At 55.7% G+C, this 20,540-nt stretch overlaps 1 protein-coding gene across 1 annotated transcript; it reads left to right on the forward strand.

Moving 5' to 3' along the window:
• Window positions 1–3,394: 3,394 nt before the first annotated feature.
• Window positions 3,395–15,064, forward strand: Arhgef16 (Rho guanine nucleotide exchange factor 16). The gene is made up of 14 exons (XM_038334918.1): window positions 3,395–3,982; window positions 6,311–6,356; window positions 7,270–7,439; window positions 8,562–8,618; window positions 9,056–9,216; window positions 11,246–11,398; window positions 11,497–11,626; window positions 12,082–12,156; window positions 12,285–12,377; window positions 12,717–12,868; window positions 13,076–13,264; window positions 13,744–13,817; window positions 14,073–14,174; window positions 14,618–15,064. Exons 1-14 carry the CDS (start codon window positions 3,395–3,397, stop codon window positions 14,755–14,757), a joined length of 2,130 nt encoding a protein of 709 aa, XP_038190846.1. The 3' UTR covers window positions 14,758–15,064.
• The last annotated feature ends 5,476 nt before the right edge of the window (window positions 15,065–20,540 follow it).

Here is a 20,540-nt window from a genome sequence, read left to right on the forward strand (position 1 = left end):
TGGGAGAGGCCACCGCCTGCCAGGGCCTGTGCTGTCCTGCACGCCTGAGACACTAGCTTATGAGTGATGGGTGTTTGTTGGTAGGAGAGGAGAAAAACTAATGACCCCGGGCCCTTCTGTGTGGTCCGCTCTTTCTGAGCAAAATGATCACTGCATATTTTGTCCTGGGGCCATCGGAAGACACTAAGCCAACTTCCCCAGAACTTGGTGAACCAGACAAGTTAACATAGGTGTGGGGCCTTGGTTGATGCAATCCTGCCCCCACCACATATGTGACAGACAGATGCCAGCTCCTGGGGGAGGCCTGGTGTGACTGCTGTCATCCTCAGCCACAGTTTGGAATGTCCTTAGGAATGTGCCCTCCCTTGCTCTTGGTACACCAGGCCGCAGCCCGCCCCTCCCTGAGGCCTCTGCCGCTAGGCTGCACTCAGCTTCTTGGGATAGTTTTAGCCAAGGGCTTCTGTGTGAAAGAGCCTGGGGCTTCAGGGGGTGAGCTGGGACCCTACCAGCTTCCTGGGTGCCTTGCGCTTTGGCAGTGTGGGTTAATGTCAGGGGTATGACCAGCTCTGTCCCCTTCAGAGAGGGACAGCTGGGCAGGGTCTTGGCACCATTCTGTGCTCTGAAATGTGGGGTAGGATAGGTCTGTGGCCTGCCTGGAGCTCCGGGGTGGGCATGATCCTTCTTATTGGCTGGAGTCACCAGTTCCTGAGGCCCTGAACTCACCCGAACAGCCTTGGTGCCCACCCCCACCTCTGGTAACCCCAGGGTAGCCATCCTTTCCAGTCCTATTCGGTCCTTTTGTCTCTGTCAGACTGGGCAAGTAGGTACCACACCCTGAGATATGTAATCCTAAGACAGTGTCCAGGGCACATGACAAGGGGGCACTGTGGCCCAGTGCTGAGCCCCGAGCCTCACCCCTGATGTGGGTGGGCAATAGACATGGAGTTCCGTGAACTGTCTGGAAAACAAACTTCCCCTTTGGAACACTCTTTCTAATAAGTTGGGATTGTTTGGTTTGGTTTTTGTTTTCTCTGAGATAGTCTCACGACGTGTGTAGCCCAGGCTGACCTCAAACTCCAGAGCCTCCTGTCCCAGCCTCCCTGGTGCTGAGGTTACGGGGTGGGTGTGCATCCACAGCCCTCTTAGGCGCGTGTCTTCCCCCCACCTTTTTTTTTTTTTTTTTTTTTTTTGGTTTTTCAAGGCAGGGTTTCAGATCCGCCTGCCTCTGCCTCCTGAGTGCTGGGATTAAAGGCATGCGCCACTGCTCCCAGCTGGTTTGAGTCATTTTAACGTATATAAAGTTCTGGGCTTATAAAAGTTTTTCTTGATGTTGGCTCCTTTGTTTATAGAAAAATTTAAAGGGAGAATATTTACGAAGGGAGTGCCCCCCACTTTACATTAGGGTCTACAAGGTCTGACTGCCGGCCTCTCTCGTTACTAGTGCAGTGTGGTATTTGGTTCAGGAAAGCCTTGGCTGGTGCTCTGTGGCCCCTGCAGCCAGCCGGGGCTGTTTTAGTGGGCTTTGCAGGTCATTTAGGAGCCTGTTAGGAAGTCCTCAGGCAGTGCCTTTGTTCTTACTGAGCCCATTTTGCAGATTTGAAAATCGAAACCAAGAGGTGGCACCTGTCGTCATTGAGGACCCCAGGCTGACGAGGTTGAGGACCTCCAGTCACGGAGGACAGGTGACCCTCAGCAGACTGGCCAGTGTGGGTGACTGGTTCCCACACAAAAGCCTTTACTCTGGCTTCTGCTGTGCCCGGGTCAAATCATAGCTCTGCTCACCTCAGTCTCTGGGTCACAGGGATTCCCTGCCCAGGGGGGACACTTGTCCCTTCCAGTCACATCTCCCCTGTTAGCTAAAGCCAACCTTAGGATCTTGCTGCACCCAGGGGAGAAGAAATAAATAGGTCTCTCTGGAGACTACTGTCCAGGGCGTCCTACTGTGGGTGGGGCAGGGTGGCGGGATGGGGGCAAGTCAATTCTGAGAAGGAAGAAGTCGAAAAGGGGCTTGGGGCACATGCACTGCTGGGATGTATAAGTAAGTGAGGTGGCTGAGGGTAGCACATTGGTGATGGCTGTCAGTTCCTGTGCTGGGCAGTGAACCCCTGAACAGTGGCTCAGGCTGAAGCTCCCTGCTGCCATTCCGTTTGCACTGTGACCCAGGATTTACCTTAGGACCCCCAAGAGTGGGATTGTGAACCCCTATAGCATGAATAATAAAAACCCAGAGACAGAAATTGGGGTTCAATGTGAAAACCAGAAAAGCAAGGCCGCCAAGCCACTAGAGAAGTCTTACCTCTACAAAGACTGGGCGATCGCAAACTAAGCAGACTAAGCCTCTCTCTCCTCTCATTTACTTTCTTTTTTTAAAAAAGATTTATTTAATTTATTATGTATACAGTATTCTGCCTGTCTGTATGCTTGCTGGCCAGGAGAGGGCACCAGATCTCATTACAGACGGCTGTGAGCCACCATGTGGTTGCTGGGAATTGAACTCAGGACCTTTGGAAGAGCAGTCAGTGCTCTTAACCTCTGAGCCATCTCTCCAGCCCTCATTTTCTTCTATTCCCTTTAGTGCTGGGTTTAAGGGCATATGACCCCTAGTGCTGGGATTAAAGGTATAGGCTACCACCACCTGGATTTCTGTATTGATCTTGTATAACCCAGGGTGGCCTTGAACTCATAGAGATCCATCTGACTCCCAAACCCTGGGATTAAATGTGTGTGCCACCATTGCCTGACCTCTAGTGGCTTTAGCTTTGCTCTGGTCTTCAGGCAAGATTTAGTTATCAAAATACAAATAATAGACCACTACAGACCCTAGCTTCAGAAACATAGAAAGGACAAATGTATATTGTCAAGTATTAAGAGGAGAGGTTTTGGAGCCAGCCTTGGTGCTGTGGGACATGGGCTTGGCTGGGAGAAGGCTTTACTTGGATCCTGGCTCTGCCTCATCTGTGTGGACAGGAAGGCCATGGTCAGGTAGTGACCTCTCCTTCCACACGCCATCCTGCTTGCTCCTTATCATGTAGTCAGGGTCAGACACGCGAGTGTACCCTGCCCAGGACCTAGTAGTTATGTCAGAGAAAGCAGGGTGGTCTCTGAGGTCCAGTCCAGCCACAGGCTGTCCCCACCAGAGAATAGCTGTGTGTCGCAGATAAGCCCAAACCCCAGCTTCCCTCCACTCCTGCAGGGCAGCTACGCCACATCCCTGGGGATGCTCCTGGTGAGCAGCCACAGCCAGCCCTGTTCTCCCTGTCCTTGCCTGGGAGCTGTTAGGGGAGGATGCTGAGAAGAAACAGAATTGAACACCGGGGAGGCTGTATGTGGGACACCCCTCTGAGCCTCTCACCTCTCGCCTGCCCCTCTCTCTAGGTCCCCTCTGCTACCCAGCATGTCCCAGAGACATTCTGACAGCTCTCTGGACGATAAACTACTGGAATATCGTTTCCATGCGGAGCTGCATCTCGATGCCAACGGGAACCCTACGCCGGGGCTCCCCGTGGTCCGTAGCTCCCTGAGGGCCAAGACCAATGCTGCCTTTGAGCCAGAGGCCTCCGGACCCCTGCAGGTGCCCCCAGGAGATGAGGAGCCACGGCCCATCGTCCTCAGCACTCAGAGCCCCGCGGCACTCAAGATGGGCACCCAGCAGCTCATCCCTAAGAGTTTGGCTGTGGCCAGCAAGGCCAAAACCAAGTCCCCAGCTCGCCACCAGAGCTTTGGGGCAGCTGTGCTTAGCAAGGAGGCCGCTCGGCGGGATCCTCGGCTCCGCTCAGCCCCCAGCTTCTCCTTGGATGACATGGATATGGACTCGGGCCCTGGTGTGAATCTGAGGCGAATAAGGAACCAGTCCTACAGAGCCGCCATGAAGGGCCTCGGGTCACCCAGCAGCAAGGGGGACTCAGTCCAGCTCAGCCCCAAGCTCCAGGCCCTCGCTGAGGAGGCTGCTCAGCCTCCCGCTCGGTCCCCAGCCAAAAATAAGGTAGGGGTCTGCCCTGATGTCAGGGATAGACAGTGTCGTCTCTAGGGTCTTGGAAGTTCACAGGCAAGGTGGTGGTCTGGCCCTGTGTCTCCTACGTCTGCGTCACGCATGGCAGCTGCTGGGCGCGGGCTCCTGGCCATCCCACTTTAGTGGAATCTGTTCAAATCTCATGTTCTGGCTAGAGACGGTTTAGTCATGTTTTGGGGACTCTTCCGTGTCCCCACTTCCCTGCAGAGTGGACAGCAGGGGGAATCAGCCACTCTTGAGCCCAAGCGTGGAACCAGCCCTTTGATGACAGTTTCAGTGATATACCAGGCACTGGCTGCCAGTGGGACAAGGAGGGACAATGTGTAGCCCTCAGCACCCACCCATCCTCCTGTCCTGCCGCTTCCCTGCCTGCCCTGGGTGGGGAGAGGACTCTTCCCTGAGCTCTAGACAACCCTGCCTGTTCAGAAGAACAGAAAGGGGTCCTAGCCCTTGCAGTCTCCAGGAGTCTGTTACAAACGGCCACTGAGCAGGAAGGCCACGGTCAAGGAGCAGCTTTTCATGTCCTATCCTGCTTGCCCCTTATGTTGTCAGAGTCAGAAGGGGGAAATCTCTGTTTCACGGCCATTCAAGGCAGCTTCTTCCCAGGATACGGGGCTGGGGGTCCTTCTGGACCTTTGCCAGGTGCTTCCCTCAGACTTGGGGTGCCCCAGGCACAGTGTTCAGTCAGCTTCCATGGAGGCCTGGGATGGGCCTTTGTGGCTGTGTGACCCCTAACAGATTCCCGAAACTGAGGCTCAGTTTCCCCATCTGTAAGTGAAGATGGCCGCCATCGAGCTGTAAGCATACTCCAAAACTGAGTTAGGCCCTTTGTTGCCTAGAGCTGTTCACAGCATCATGGGAAAAGCATGCTCACTTGGACATCAGCTCCCTAGACTCTGAACCACAGCTTGGCCTTGGGAGAATCAGACACCTGTCAGAATGATAGCCACATGGCTTGGCCAGACCACAAGCTTCCATGAAAGCCAATCGTGGCTAAGGCAAGGCCTCTGTGTCTAAAGTGCCAGCCACTGTCCTTCATTACGGTTCCCCTACTACATCTGCCTGAGATGCCTGGACCCTTGATAGCCATCCCAGTACCTCAGGAGCTGGATCAGTGCCACCACTGCCCCTAGAATAGGCCTGCCAAGGTCTCATTCATTCCTCAACAGTAGTGAGTCCCTTCTTCAGCCACATCCCTGAGACCTGTAGCACGTCACATGCTGGGGTGATAAGCTGTGGCTGCTGCAGAGAGCTTCTGTGCAGAGAGGGGACTGTGAGGGTGTCGAGGGCTAGCAAGGCGGTGCAGGAGGCCCTAGGAGCCTCCTGCGTGAGAGGGCTCCCCGTGGCCCCCTAGGAGCCTCCTGCGTGAGAGGGCTCCCCGTGGTCCCCTAGGAACCTCCTGCATGAGAGGGCTCCCCGTGGTCTCCCAGGAGCCTTCTGTGTGAGAGGGCTCCCCGTGGTCTCCCAGGAGCCTCCTAGGTGAGAGGGCTCCCCGTGGTCCCCTAGGAACCTCCTAGGTGAGAGGGCTCCCCGTGGTCTCCCAGGAGCCTCCTGTGTGAGAGGGCTCCCTGTGGTCTCCCAGGAGTCTCCTGGGTGACAGGGCTCCCCGTGGTCTCCCAGGAGTCTCCTGGGTGAGAGGGCTCCCCATGGTCCCAGGGCTAGAAGGGGTACAGTAGAGACTGAGGAAGGATTTGGAATGGAGGAGGTGAGGGGGTAGAGGTGAGAAAAGGAGCTAGCCTAGGTTCAGCTGGGAGTGTCACACTTTCCCGGACCTGTAAGGGGAGTTTTCAAGCCCCAACTAGTTCTAAGGAACCAGAAGCAACTGGCCTCTGCTTTCCTGGAACCAGTATACCTGTGAAAAACCTGGTGTTCCAGCCAAGGAGTGGGGACTGTGTGGGGATGCCAGGGTAGAGAGGGGATTCCCCAGAACTCTGCCCTCAGTTTCTAGGGCCCTGAACCAGTGCCAGGGCCAGAATCTCACCAGCAGCCTTCTGCCCACTCCAGACCAGACCCCCTCTTCATTCACACCAGGTAACGCCTCTTAACTGGTTTAGCCCCAGGCAGCCTTCCTGGATCTGTAGCAGCCCTCTGCCCTGAACCCCAACTTTTACCTGTTCTGGCCTCTACTTTGCGGAGCTAACATTTAATGTGCACCTTCTACATGTCAGCAAAGCCCCATCCCATCTCTTCCATAGCTTGCTGTGGAGGGGGGAGGCACCTCAGGGCTGCCATAGTAATGGAAGGGCAGCTGACCCACGCTTCCCTCCCCACTGACTGGTGAGGTTTCTGTCTTGTCTACAGAAAACTCTGGGACGGAAACGCGCACACAAGGGCTCCTTCAAAGATGGTAAGTAGCTCCCGGGAGGCTGAGGGCCTGGCATGGCCGGGAAGGAGTCTCGGTAGGGCCAGCCTGGAACTGTTGGGTCCAAGAAGATGAGGTCAGGCTGGGCAGGACATTCACTGGACACTGATCCCAGTTGTTGATGTGAGTATACATCTCGTAGAGTTCCCCTAGACTCCCATCTATGTGACCCAAAGACGGGACAGACCAGCCCCACACTATCTTGAGTATTCAGTGGGACCCGGGGTGGATGATAGGCCATCAGGCCTCCAGAGAGGCAGGCACTCATCTCTCTTCTCTGCGTGGACTCTTCACGGTCTGAAGAGAGCCTACTGGGCACTACAGTTCATGAGAAAGTAACAACCAATGTTGCTCTATCTTTTTGGTCCCACTGAGGCATGGCAACTCCTGCAAGAATATCCCTCCCTCCTGAACCGTGTCAGCTCTCTGGGTGGCCACAGGCTGTAACACAAGGATCTGAGTCTCTCTGCTGAGTCTCTGGGAAACGCTCCCTGTATGGAGCAGCAGCAGTGCCCAGGCTCCAGTGCAGGCTGACACAGCAGCTGCATGAGCCCAGAGATGCCCTAAATTGAGTTGGCCCATGCCAGACTGGGCCAGTAGTATTGTTGGCTCATGGGCAGCGACCGGCATCCTCAGACCTCACCTCAGTACCCCAGCCTCCCCATCCCAGACCAGGCACGGCTGGCCTTACGCAGCTCTGGTTGGTCTGCTTGGCCCCGACCTGGAGTGCCACATTCTACACGGGGCTGCTACCATCTCCCAGCCTGTCCTGTTACTCCACTGTAGGACATAGTGGGCCATAGGGAAGCCTGCATGTTTTTGCGAGCTTTGTGGGGCCCTTGGGAGGGTCAGGCTACCCCCAAGCCCTCATGTAGACAGGCGACTCTGCTCTCCCCAGATCCCCAGCTGTACCAGGAGATCCGAGAGCGGGGTCTAAATACCAGTCATGAGTCCGATGATGACATACTCGATGAGCCCGCCAGCCCCGAGGGAGCTCAGAAAGCAGACACCACCATTGTGGTCAAGAGCTATCGGCCTGCCCAGCTCACCTGGAGCCAGCTCCCAGAGGTAAGGCGGCCCCGTGGCCTTCCCTTTCCCTGCTTGTGGTAGCTCCGGCCCTTACAAGGACCTGAAACATAGCTTCCAGAGTCACTGGGATATAATTTGCGTGTGGAACAATGAGTCTGTCCTGGCATGTAGGTGGAGATCCTGCTCGGTCTGACCTGAGGGGCACTGTGAATACAAGGAGCCCCTCTTCCTAGGACCCTCTTCTCACTAGGGGAGCCTCTCCACTCTCCCATACTTCTCACATCTGAAAACAGGGCCATGTCCAGGCCATGAGGGCCAGGATGGTGACCCCTATCCTCTGAAGGCTCTGGGTGTGGCAGGAAATGGGGATGGTGGACTCAGCCTTCCCTTCACTTCAGTACAATGGAGCTTCTTGTTTGCCTGCTGTGGGGGTGAGGGACCCCCCCATGAGAGTGCCGACAGTGGGAGCCTAGCCAGGGAAGGTCCAGCCATGGGTTGCAGTGAGGCAGAGTTTGGGCTTCACAAATAGAAATGTCCAGGAGGACACTTTTATTACCCTGCTGGATGCTAGAAGCTGGGGACGGCGCCCAACATGCTACACCCCGTAACATTGATTGCCCGATATTTAGAACCTGGACTACCCACGCTTGGAACCTGCAGGGGACCCATGCAATGTTGGCAGTGAGTAGAACACAAATGGAGGCAAGGCATAGGGCGGTCCAGCCTGCCCCGACATGCTCTATAGCCATAGGCATAGGGGGAGCCACACTGAGACAGCCTAGGGCCATTAGCCTCAAGAGAGGGAAGGGTGCAGGTGATAATGGCCCGTGCCTTCCCTGGCAGGACTCTGACTCAGCTGCCCAGGTGGTGTCTGAGTCATCACCCCACACACAGACACATGCATGCGTGTGGGCACACACACACACTCTGTTCCGCTAGACTTCCTGTCTTCCTTGCCTGGTCCAGGGCTCTAGAGATGGAGAGGCACTGTCCTGGGAGGTTTCTGTGGACAGGAAACTAAGCTGGGGAGACATAGACAGCTGAAGGTTCCTGATGGAGGTGTCTCCGCCCTCTGCCTGGGTGTGGCCCAGAGGAGGATACAAGTGGGGGACCTGGCTCCATCAGCAGGACCTGTGGCCATAGCTCCTTTGCTCTTCTCAGGTGTTGGAGTCAGGTGTCCTGGACACACTGTCGGTGGAAGAACGTAAGAGGCAGGAGGTAAGGCCACCAGGAGTCCCTAGAGACACAGTGATACCCTCTCCTCACCTACCCTAATGGCCACCTCATGGGCCAGATACCTGAGGGCTGATGACTGAGCCCCTTCATTGCCTTGTGAGTCCTGAAGGAGCATCAGGAAGGGGCCTGCCTTTGCCGCCTCAGGAAGAACCAGAGTCCTGGCCTGGGATGAGGGGCATGGCTCAGTGGTAGAGCATTTGCCTAGCATGCGTCAGCCCGTGTTTGATCCCTACCCGGTACCATCATCCCCAGAAAGCAGAGTCCCGATCACATCTGCACAGCCTGAGTTGGTGAACCAGAGCATAGAGCTACGGACCTGTGGCCTGTGCAGCAGTCATGACAGCCCTCCGAAGAGGCCCGCACCCCCGTCTTCCCTCCCTCCCTCCGTCCGTCATTCTGAGCATCGTCTTCCCATGCAGGCCATCTTCGAGATCCTCACATCTGAGTTCTCCTATCTGCACAGCCTGAGCATCCTGGTGGCTGAGTTCCTGCAGTCCAGGGAGCTGAGGGCCACTATGACACAGACAGAACACCACCACCTCTTCTCCAACATCGTGGACGTGCTGGCCGCCAGTCAGAAGTAAGCTGGGTCTCCCTGGGTCCCCAAGAATGCTGCTTTGCCGTGCCTCTAGGCAGCCGTCACTGCAGTGATGTCAGCAGGGCCCTGGGTTGTACCTGTGGATAGGACATTGGAGCAGCCGCTGGCTTGAGATGGAGCATGACAACCTCTAAGAGCCCTTGAGAGCTGGCTGAGGGGGCACCATGGGCATCCTAGACTCCCATGAAGGGGGGTGGCACTTCTCTCAGGTACAGCCTTGTGTGACCAATGGGTATCTCACCTCAGCACTGGGCATAGTCAGCAGCGCCCCCAGAGTATTCACCCAGTCAGGTGGCAGCCTCGAGTTTCATCCCCAGGTCATGTTCTACCCAGCAGTGTCTGGTGGCCTGACCTGGCTCTAGTTGCAGGGCCTAGAATCAGAGGAGAGGCCAGGCATGCAGCGACAGGCTGGTGAGGGCATGTGTATGTGTGCTTTATGTATGTGCATGCCTGTATGTATCCTTGCATACTACCAGTGGGTATCTCACCCCAGCACTGGGCGTAGTGCCTGCCTGTATGTATTCGCCCATACCTGTATATCTGTTCATGTCCTTAGCACAGACTGGTTATGTAATTACGTGTGGGGCCAGCCCTTGCTGCTGTGATAGTCCAGGAGACCCCAGGACTCCCTGACCCTTTAGCCTTGGCTTCAGTGTTTGATGAGACCTTCTCATCAGCCCCAGAGATGAATAGATAGATCATGAGGGTGCTAGCTCACAGGCCGAGCCCTCCAGACAGAGGATGATGGCTCTTACATGTCAGGACCAGCCTGGCCAACCACTCAGCAAGACCACACTGCTGTAGGTGTCCTTTCTCCCTCCGGAGGCTTCAGAGCCATTTAGACAGGGAACAGACTACCATCGTATCCCTGGAGACGGGCTTCCTGTAAGAGATCCAGTGGCTAACTGTGAGAACTATCTGCTACTGACTCATCAGAGGAGGGGAGGGGTCCGGGGAAGTGGGTGACCCTCCTGCAGACTCCTCCCCAGTGTGGTCCCTTGATGCTGTGTAGCCTCTAATTGCTCAGCTTGGCCATTGCTGCCCTGGTGTAGGACTCTCTGGCCATTCATAGTGATCTCCTCTGAGAATTGTGCTATTTTGGGTCAGTAGCAGGCCGGCCGGCCCTTCCAGGAAACCCCAGGACTCATATGCATTTCAGCCGAATGGCCTGGCCTGGCCTGGCCTGCTTGTGCATGGTGGGCGTGTACAGACCGCCTCAGCTTCCGTTCATCCATGGGGTCCCCATGCGCTTCTGAGCCTCTCTGCTGGCTACACAGCTTTTCCCAAGGGCCAATCACTCCTGGAGTATACTTGTTTATAGGAATTGAGGTTCATGTCTCTGCTGAGTCCTAATGCTCACATCCAAGCCTGGAGGGGTCTTCTCAGATGGACCCTTTTCCCAGCTCCCCAAGCCAGGGCCCACAGACATGGACATAGCTCAGGAACAGCCACCAGGCTCACATACCCGGTGGCCCAAACCTCTGATGCCATCATCCTGCCTGGCTCATGGGAGGTCAGAGCTGGCAGTCTCCCCAGGATCTCTACCAAGAGCCCCGGCCTCCTTGTCCCTTATGGGTTGGACTCCATGAAAGTGGATAGTTGTGAAGCCTTGCCAGGAGCTTGGCTGGTAGAATCACCTTAGTTTCAAGACCCATCCCTAGAAAGACGTGGCTTTCCCTGGGTCTCTTAGGGCCCCAATAATAGGACCCTTCATAGGGTCGTTGCATCTCTGTCCTTAACTCACACCCGGGGACAGGCACAGGGCTGGATGTTAGAGGCAGTGCGGAGAGCTGACCTGTCTTGTGGGCCCCTTGATGGCTTTGGACAAATGTGGCCTAGCTTATGTAAGGTTTCGCCTGACTCACTGGGCACCTGCCACGGACACCGTCTTCAAGACCGATCTGGTGGACGTTTTTGTCTGCATACACATGTCTGTGTAGGTGTGTGTGCGCCAACACCCACCAAAGCTGAGCCTTCGTGTCCCCGACCGCTCCCCACCCCAATGCTGCAGGTTCTTTGAGGCTCTGGAACAGCGGCACAAGGCCCAGGTGTGTGTGGAGGACATCAGCGACATCCTGGAGGACCATGCCGAGAACCACTTCCACCCTTACATCGCCTACTGCTCCAACGAGGTCTACCAGCAGCGCACCCTGCAGAAGCTGTCGTGAGTGGGGCCCTTGTGCTCCCTCCCGGCCCACCTCGTGCAGGCCCCACCTGTGCCACCTCTTTCTGAGGTCAAGTGACAGAGTTTCCCTGTTGCAGGAGCAGCAATGCAGCCTTCCGAGAAGCGCTAAGGGAGATTGAGAAACGGCCCGCGTGCGGGGGCCTGCCCATGATCTCCTTCCTGATTCTCCCCATGCAGAGGGTGACCCGGCTGCCACTTCTGACAGATGTGAGTATCCTGGAGGCTTGGGCGCAGCCGTGGAAACACGCTGGGAGGCCCTGCCTTTAGCGTTGCCTCTTTGACCTCTTCCTCACACTCATGCATCTGTAATTGGATAATTACAATGCGTATAAGGCAGGGTGATTAATTTTGATCACTTTGCGGTCAGTAATAGGATACCATTGCCTGTAGACACATCTTTAGGCAAGTGCCCATACGCCCTCAGCCCTGGAACTGCGGAAATACCGCTATTCCCGAGGATGGAAAGGGCAGGATCCCAGCCCCGGAGGTGCAGAGGCCGTTTGTGGACTGTAGATGTCCTGCTGGGTCCAAGCAGGAGCCCTCTGGAAGTCCTTGCTTGCCTGAGGCCCCTCCCTGACTTCCAGAGTCCAGAACTGGTGGGGGAGTCCCTGCCCCGTGCAAGGCTCCTTGGGAGGGTCTTCACAGCTTCTGTCTTCCCCCAGACACTCTGCCTGAAGACACAGAGCCACCCTGAGAGGTACAAAGCCGCCAGCCGTGCCCTGAAGGCCATCAGCAAGGTGAGGCCACTTCTGCCCTCGGCATATCCATCCCAAGGGACTAGATCCAAGGCGGCGCCACCGGGAGGGCAGGCGCTCCGCGCTCCTACATCCGTGCGCGTGGTATACGTGTAAACTCATCCCCGCAGCTGGTGAAGCAATGCAATGAGGGGGCCCACAAAATGGAGCGTACGGAGCAGATGTACACGCTGCACACGCAGCTGGATTTTGGTAAGGTCAAGGTAGGTGCCTTTGCCGACCCACCCCACCTTACTCTGTGGTCCTCATCCTAGGAGTCAGGCTTCTGGGGACATCTGCCTGGGGAGGGTGGGCGGGGATCCCTTGAACTTCCCCTGACTCAGTAGCAAGGTGCCAAGGCCTCTCCAGGACTGGCCGCCACCCCCAGCTTAGGCAGAACATTTGGCAAGAGCCAGAGAATCAGGGCTCCTCAAGGCTCTCCTGTAAGGTAGGACAGGATGATCCCATTGGTTCTCAGTTGTAACAGGGAGGCAGGGATTGTCCCTGCCATCGTCCCCCACCTTGCCGGCTCTGTTTCCTTTATCTGTCCACTCTATCCCCAGTCCCTGCCACTCATCTCTGCCTCTCGCTGGCTGCTCAAGCGTGGAGAACTCTTCCTCTTGGAGGAATCCAGTATCTTTCGGAAAATCGCCAGCCGGCCCACATGCTACTTGTTCCTGTTCAACGATGTCCTGGTTGTCACCAAGAAGAAAAGGTAAGCACTCAGCTGCAGCCATCAGGCTAGGGAGCAGCCTCACTTGGTCTGGGGCGGCCACACGGCTCTATACAGAATCAGGTCTCTGCTTTCTGCAGGCCTGGGTTTCTCTCCCTGGCCATGGAAGCTGTCCCCAGGCCTGAGAGACAAGTCCTAGGAGCACTCTTGAGCTTAACTGGCCCTGACGACTCTCCTGTGTCCCCACAGTGAGGAGAGCTACCTGGTCCAAGACTATGCACAGCTCGAGCATGTACAGGTCAGGAGGCTGGAGGCCTCAGAGCCCTCACTGCCAGCAGGCAGCGGCCGCAGTTCCTCCGTGCCCCACCCCTTCCAGGTGAACCTGCTGCGTAACAGTGAGGGCCGCCAGGAGCAGATCCTGCTGTCCTCTGACTCTGCGTAAGATGGTGGACCCCGGCCCGGGGGTGGGGGTGGAAGGAGATAAGGGGGAGAAGAGCACACCTGTGGGCAGGAACCTGGGAGGATTGGGTGTGCTGCACTGCGTCTGCACACCTACTACATGATGCTGAGCGCCATCAGTGCCCGTAGAGCCATAAGCCTGGCTCTGGGTATGTTTTCCTTGTGGGAATACATCAACTGGTGAATTGCTGTACTGTCCAGTAACCAGGGAGGGATCTTCAAGGGGAAAAAGGCCGAGTGTGGATATGACTGATGGGCCTTCATTATTGTCAAGGTGGTGTTTAGGTCAAATCTCTGAGGGAGGGAGGGACTGAGGCAGCAAACACAGGAAGGAGGGCTCAGCCAGCACTTCTGCACAGCTGTGCAAAGGCCCTGGGGCAATAGCAGGGCAGGGCAGGAGGGGCTCATGGACCCCAAGAAGGAAGGAGGGTCTCAGCTATGTTCTCTGTGGCCTCCAGGAATGACCGGGCCCGGTGGATCACAGCCCTCACCTACAAGGAGAGGCAGTGGCAGGGTATCACCAACAAAGGAGGTGAGTGTGGGGTTGGGGTGAGCGGGGTTTTTGCAGCCCTGGGGTAGAGCTGGTCTGTCTAGATCTCAGGCCATCCCACGGCGTCCCCAGGGTACCCAGCTTAGGGGCTGGACCTCGGCCCCTGGTGTATGTGTGACTATGTACTTGTAGCCACGGCTTAACCTTATTGGTCCTGCATCTGGGGAAACTGAGGCCAAAGGAACAGAATAGTCTGTGGGGGAACACCCCTGGCCTAGCTCTCTCCGTTTCCCCCAGAGCTGCCCCAGGTGGAGATCACCAAGGCATACTTTGCCAAGCAGGCTGACGAGATCACGCTGCAGCAGGCCGACGTTGTCCTGGTCCTGCAGGAAGAGGACGGTGAGTGTGCACGGGCCACACCTGAGTGGGTGTCAACCAGACTGGGGTGCAGCCCAGATAAGGGTGCAGTGACCAGCCGTGCTCACTCAGCCTGCCTCATCCCCGTAAGCACTTCCTCAAAGGTTGGGGCAGGAGAGATGGCTCAGCTGGCATAAGGACACAACTTTGAACCCAAGAGCCCGCATAAAGGAAAGCTGGGCATGTCGGCACATGGCTTGTGTCATCCCAGGGAAGCAAAGACATGCACGTCTCAAGGGCTCATCGGCCAGCCTAGCCGACATGCTCCATGAGAGACTATCTCCAAAGACAGAGTGGGCAGCGCCTGAGGAACCTAGGTTGTCTCTGGACCTCGAGGCAGGAGGGATGGTCAGGCCCTAGAATAGAACTCTCAAGAGCAGAGGGAGGGTGGGAGGGATCCCTCTCATCCACCCATCTGCATCCAGGCTGGCTACATGGCGAGAGGCTTCGGGACGGAGAAACGGGCTGGTTTCCCGAGAGCTTCTCTCGCTGCATCACCAGCCGCGTGGCGGTGGAAGGCAATGTGCGCAGGATGGAGCGGCTGCGGGTGGAGACAGACGTGTAGCCGCAGAGCTCAAAGCCAGCCGCAGTGGACACAGCTTCAGTCCTTCAACCAGCAAGTGTCTCCGCCCTCCAGGACGTGGGAGAGGTTTGTTCCTTGGGCCTCCCCACAGCCTCACGGTTGTGAGCAGAACACAGGACATCTATCCATACCTGAAGCTTGCTCTCTCGGAAGGCTTTGAGGCAAGCTCCAGGGCCCACATTCTGGTAGAAGCCCAGCCTGGCCTCTGGCTGGCCATCCCTTTCCTAGTTTCTGGCTGCCTGAGCCGCACCCAGGCTAAGAGTGACACAGGACTGTGGTCTTCATTGAGGACAACACAGGGCCACCTCCCAGATACACCCCCTCTCCACTTCCCAAGTGGGACAAGAAGGGCCCTTGTTCTGAGAGGACCAGCAGGGATGTTGTTATATATTGTGATGTAGGTTTTAAACAGCATTAAAGTATTTCTTTAAAACTTGGGTTTACACCCGAGCCTAGGTCACAGCCACTTGTTGCACTGGAATCCCAAGGTCTAACAGGTACATGGAGACTGGCCTCAGGTCTCTCCTTAGCTCTGACCCATCTGTCTACCAGATGTCACAAGTCTGTGGCTCCTGCTTGTGCGTTCACGGATGGTAATAACTGAACCTTGCAGGGCTTACCCTGGCCTCAGACACAGTAGGGACACTCTGGTATGGTCCCAGTCCCTGCAGAGGCCTCCCTCTTGGGGACCTACAGGCCCAAAAGGCAGCCTCTGTGCTGACTAGGGCCGGGCTAGTTCTCTCCAATAGCCCCCTCAGCCTGGTCCTGAAGCCCCATGCTTTTCTCAGCTTGGCTGGTGCTAGATTAGGGTGGAACACCCTGCTCGCAGTGTAGCAATGTGCCTCATTCCTCTGTGCTCAGCCTTGCTACAAAAGCGACAGATACAGGTGACTCTCCACTAGGGTCAAAAGCACAAATGATGCCCTCCCTTCCTAGGCCTGTCTAGACAGGATAGAGCCGGCTGTGCCCTATGGCTTCTGTGACAGGGCTAAGTCTGGGCTCAGCCTGACACCAGTCCCCACCAGGGTGAACACTCACCCACGATTCTAAGTGGTTGCTTTGGACGGAGGGCCAGGTCAGAGTTCAGGGAGTAGGTATGGCCTGGGTGGACTCTCTAAGGTAGGGCCATTACCTCCTTCTGCCTGAAAGAGATAAATGTCTCCATCTTCCTCACCCTAATGCTCCGCTTTCCTGCAGCTGCTGGTTTGGGGTGGGAGTGAAGAGGCAACCAACTGGTGGCCATGGAGTGGTGCATACGTGCAGTTGCTGTGTGTGCACTGATGTATGCCTGTGGCAGAAGTACCTTGATGTAAACCCACTGCCCCATGGGCTCGGGTCCTACTCCTGATCCTCTGAGGAGCGTGACGAGGAGAAGCGGGCCGGTTCACCACGAAGCATGCTCAGCCGCTAGAACGAGGTGGAACCAGAAGGCTGTGGAGCTCTGACTCTGGACACCTGGGACAGGTGACCCCACAGTCCTAACTCAGTTTGCAAGAGATGAAAGCCAGGGGACAAAGATACTGCAGGTGCCTGGGGGAGGACGGGCAGCCAGCAGACACCAGGCACCAACAGAGGTCATTCGGTACAGGACCAGGTCAGGAAACCTCCCCCACTGACAGAAGCATAGGGTTGTCAGTGAGGACTGGGGGGTTCCAAGGACAGAGCCAGCCCCGCTCCCCAGCTGTGGGAAAGCCCATCCTCTCTCTGTGTTATCACCCTGGTGGCACATTTCTGTGCTCCCCTCCAATAACAAGGATCATGCGGGGTACCCTGCCCACCCACTCAGCTGGGGCGACTCAGTCCGCCCTCCTGCCCACCTGAACCGCAGAGAGAGACCTTCCTGTCGCAGACAGGACAACTGTTGGGGTTGTGGGCTTGCCAGAGGACACCACGGCTTCTAATACCCTACCCACCTCTCCAGGGAGGTCTGTGCTCTGGTCGGGGCTGAGTGGGACCAGAGTCTCGGGTGTCTGGTGCCCTGACCCACCTGCAGAGGCGTTGCCAGTCGTGGTTCAGCGGCTGTTGATCTGTGGGGCGCTGGGAGCCCTGGCCCTTCTTCTCAGCCAGCCTCTGTGCCTTCCTCCGTATGAGCAGAGTAGATCGTGCTAGGCCTGCTGGGCGTGCACACCTTAGCTTATGTCAGAGGTATCTGAGGCATAGGGATGGTTCGAGTGCTGTGGACCAGTTCCAGAGACGGTCCAGGCCTCTAGCCTCTCCTCCAGGGAGCGTGAGAAAAATGAGTCCAGCTTCGATACCATACGGATGTGCACACAACTCCACCTTCACCCGGCCTTGGGATTGCTATTTCCCTCTGCTCACCAGGCTCATTTCCCATTTCCAGTTCTTCTGGAACATCCCTGACTCTGCCAGGCTGATTCACTCCCACTGCCACGAGCCACAGGTGGTGGTGTTTTTTTCCCTCTCAGGCCCCCTGGTGGCCATAAGAGGCACTAACATGGGGGCTGCACTTGGGAGGGACTCAAGCTCTCCTGCTTCTCCTAAGACTCTAGCTTTGCCCCCAAGAAAGCGAAGCCACGGTTAGGACTGCCATTCTGGTGAGAACGGTCCTTCCATGTCCTTAGCCAGTCGTTGTGTCTGGACCATCGATTCCTTGTCCTCATCCCTGCTTGTTGGATGACACCAGCTGTCCCCCGTCCCTGAACCTCTGACTGAATCTGATTCTGTTAAGAGATTGTCCCTTTAGTCACATCACAACAAACCCACTGTCTCCTATGTCCCCTTTTCTGAATTCTACTTATTAAGAAAGTTTTTATTTGATGTGAATGAACGTTTTGCTTTCATGCCTGGAGCCCCGTGTGGTGAAGCCAAAAGAGGGTGCAAGCATCTCTGGAGCTGTGGAGGACTGTGACCCACTGCAACCCACTGCGTAAGTGCTGGGAACGGACAGGATCTCTGCAGTGGCTGAGCCATCTGCTCTGTACCCTACATTCTACCATGTGGGTCCCGGGCTCCAACTCAAGTCTTCAGGCTTGAGAGTCAGGTGCCCACTGAGCAATCTCGCCAGCCCCGAATTCCTTTAATCTCTATTTACGCCAATCCTGGCATTTTTGTTTCCCCCCAAATGTATCTGCATTCCCGTTGTAAAGGTGCTAGCTCACGGTTGCCTGTCACATTCTCTGTAAAAATCTCCATGCTGTCTATAGCCCTGTCCCCCTTATTTAAAAACATCAGTCTAGTCAGGCACGGCGATGCATGCCTGTAATCCCAGCACCTGGGAAGCAGAGACAGGAGGGCCTCTAAGTCCAAGTCAGCCTGGTCTACATAGCAAACTCCAGAGTAGCCAGGGCTACATGCTAAAGCCTGTCTCAATCAACCAACCAGTCGATGGTCTGATAGGCATATTAGTTTTCAAAGGAAAGCGTTTTGGTTTTCTTACATGTAACTGGGTTGTAGAGCATCTCCCTTGTGTATGAAGGGCTTGAGTTGGTCCCAGTACCTCCCCCACACACACCCCCACAGTCCTGTTTGAAGAATACAAAGATTGCCTATAAATACAGATGTGTATCTGTAAAACATAAATATCAGAGGCACATATATAACATGTTAAAGCTTGTGCAGACTGATCAGCACTGTTCAGTCTGCCTAACCCACAGGTTTTTCTATAGAGTGTGTTATAGTCCATTGCAATGCATTCTCTCTACCTGTGACAGCCACCATGTTCTGTGGATTTCTGAGCATCTGTTGTGTGTATGTGTGTGTGCATGCATGCGCATAGACAGCCACAATGCTTTGCACTCTCACAACAGTAAAACTCCTTCCCCAGGGGCTGAAGTGATGGCTCAGTGTTAAGAGCAATATTGCTTATAGAACCTGCATGCAATCTTAGTACCCACATCAAGCGGCTCATGTCCTATAACTCCAGCTCCCTGGGATCTGTTACCTCTGGCCTCCACAGGCAGCCCCACTCACAGGTACATACATGTACTAAAGATAAACCTTTTGAAAATGTGTTTTTTAAAACCTCCTTCGCTTCTTGCTATGGTTGTATTTCTACTTTCCAGCTTTGTCTTACAAGCTAGATCCTATGCCTTTCTTTAAATCTTTTTTAAATTACATTTATTTATCAGAGCTTATGCATGTGGAGGTCAGAGGACAACCTGCAGAAGTCACCAATCCCCTTCCACCATGTGGAAAACAGGCTCAGGCTGTTAGGCTTGGCAGCAGGTGCTTTCCCCCCTGATCCCCCTTGCCAGCTAAGATCACAGGATTTTTAGTGCAGGCTGGATCTCTGTCTGCTTGGGTCCTGTTGGCCTGCCCTTTCCCTTCCCTAGTTCTTCCTGTCCCTGGACCACTCCATCACCCTCCCTGTGCAGGCTGCAGCTGCTGCCTCCTGGCCTGTCACTCACGGGACCAGTGATGCCCTGTCTCTAACCTCTCTCACACCTCCCTCACTGTGAACCAGTCTGCAGTTGACCTACAGGTTAGAAGGCCAACTTCAGTTCTCTTCGTGATGGCACTGTAGGAACTGTGCTGCGTGGTCTCCCACGGCTCCCTCCAGAGCTCCTCCCAGGATATTTCCGAATTAGAATCATGGGTGAACCTGTGGGCATGGCGATAGTTTAGCTGGATATAAAATCGAGCTAATTTTCCAATACCAATGACAGGACATCACCATTTCCTGGTCGCCTGTCCTCCCCCTGTAGACTTTCTGTTCACCTGATTCTGAACCCTTTTTCGCTCTTGGGTACTTTAGAATTCCCCCTTCATTCCCACACTGCCTGCAAAGTGTTCTCTACTCAGTATCCTGTCCATTCTTCCTCTAAGTCTGTGTGCAACGGCCTACGGGCGTGGCTCCCCCTGCTGCCCATCCCACTGGAGCCCACGTAGTGTCCCCGAGGTTTTGGCTGCCTCGGCTTCTGTGGGAGAGAGGAAGGAAGCAGCCACTACCCAGATCCAAACAAGAGACTACTCCAGGTGGGAGGTGGGGGCAGAGTCTCGGATCCAAGTCCAGCTCTCCCTCAATTTTTGCTGTCCTCGGGTCTTCCCCCTGCCCAACCCCACAGCTCTACTCTGGGCTACACCTGCAGCCTCAGCCTCAATCCACGGGGAACCGTGGCTCCTGCGATGCTGCCTGTCCCTCACCCTGCTGGGTGGGCTGTTTGGGTTAAGCATGGATCCCCTTCCACACCAGCTCTGTTCCCTCTGAGACGTCCTTCCTACAGGAAGACACTTTCTAGCTCTCTGGCGGTGTCTTAGGCACCAGTGTGTTCTCCTTAGCCAGAAGAATCCCTCCCATTAGAGAGGGGCACAGAACCCACCCCGGCCTCCCAGGCTGGGGAGGCTCCCATGTGAGAGCCCTCAAGCCAGCTGCTCTTGGGAGGACCCACATCGAGTCTATGAAAAGCACAAAAACCCAGGCCACGAGGACACTAGTGTGCCTTTAACTCTTAGGACTTTACAAAACTGGAGATCCCACGGCCCAGCGGCCTGAGTCCAAGCTTCTGGGATGGGTAGCTTCCGCTGACCCAGGGCCGCGATGGCAAATAGAATTGCCCATAAATACCTTTACATAAATACGGGCTGGACGGCGTTTCCAGGTAAACAGTTGGCTGGCTGCAGCGGTCCGCGGCCTTAGCACCAGAAGGACCTGTCAGGCAGGTAGGACCTCGCCTGCTCCTGCCTTGGTCCCAACCCAGGTCCCTAAAGAGAGCCAGGATTCCTCAGCACAGCCCACAGGGTGCCCATGTACATGGAGGCCTGAGGCCAGGTCCTCTTCCTTGGGCTCCTTGTGTTCACTATAGCCT

This window comes from Arvicola amphibius, chromosome 6, assembly GCF_903992535.2.
Source record: "Arvicola amphibius chromosome 6, mArvAmp1.2, whole genome shotgun sequence".
NCBI classification, from domain to species: Eukaryota; Metazoa; Chordata; class Mammalia; order Rodentia; family Cricetidae; genus Arvicola; species Arvicola amphibius.

What these genes read in the sequence shown, in the direction of transcription:
- Arhgef16 (XM_038334918.1), top strand. Translation starts at nt 3,395, where the DNA reads ATGTCCCAGAGACATTCTGACAGCTCTCTGGACGATAAACTACTGGAA. An exon ending in CAAGGGCTCCTTCAAAGATG is followed by an intron (nt 6,357 to 7,269) that starts GTAAGTAGCTCC and finishes TGCTCTCCCCAG; the next exon opens with ATCCCCAGCTGTACCAGGAG. An exon ending in GTTGTCACCAAGAAGAAAAG is followed by an intron (nt 12,869 to 13,075) that starts GTAAGCACTCAG and finishes GTGTCCCCACAG; the next exon opens with TGAGGAGAGCTACCTGGTCC.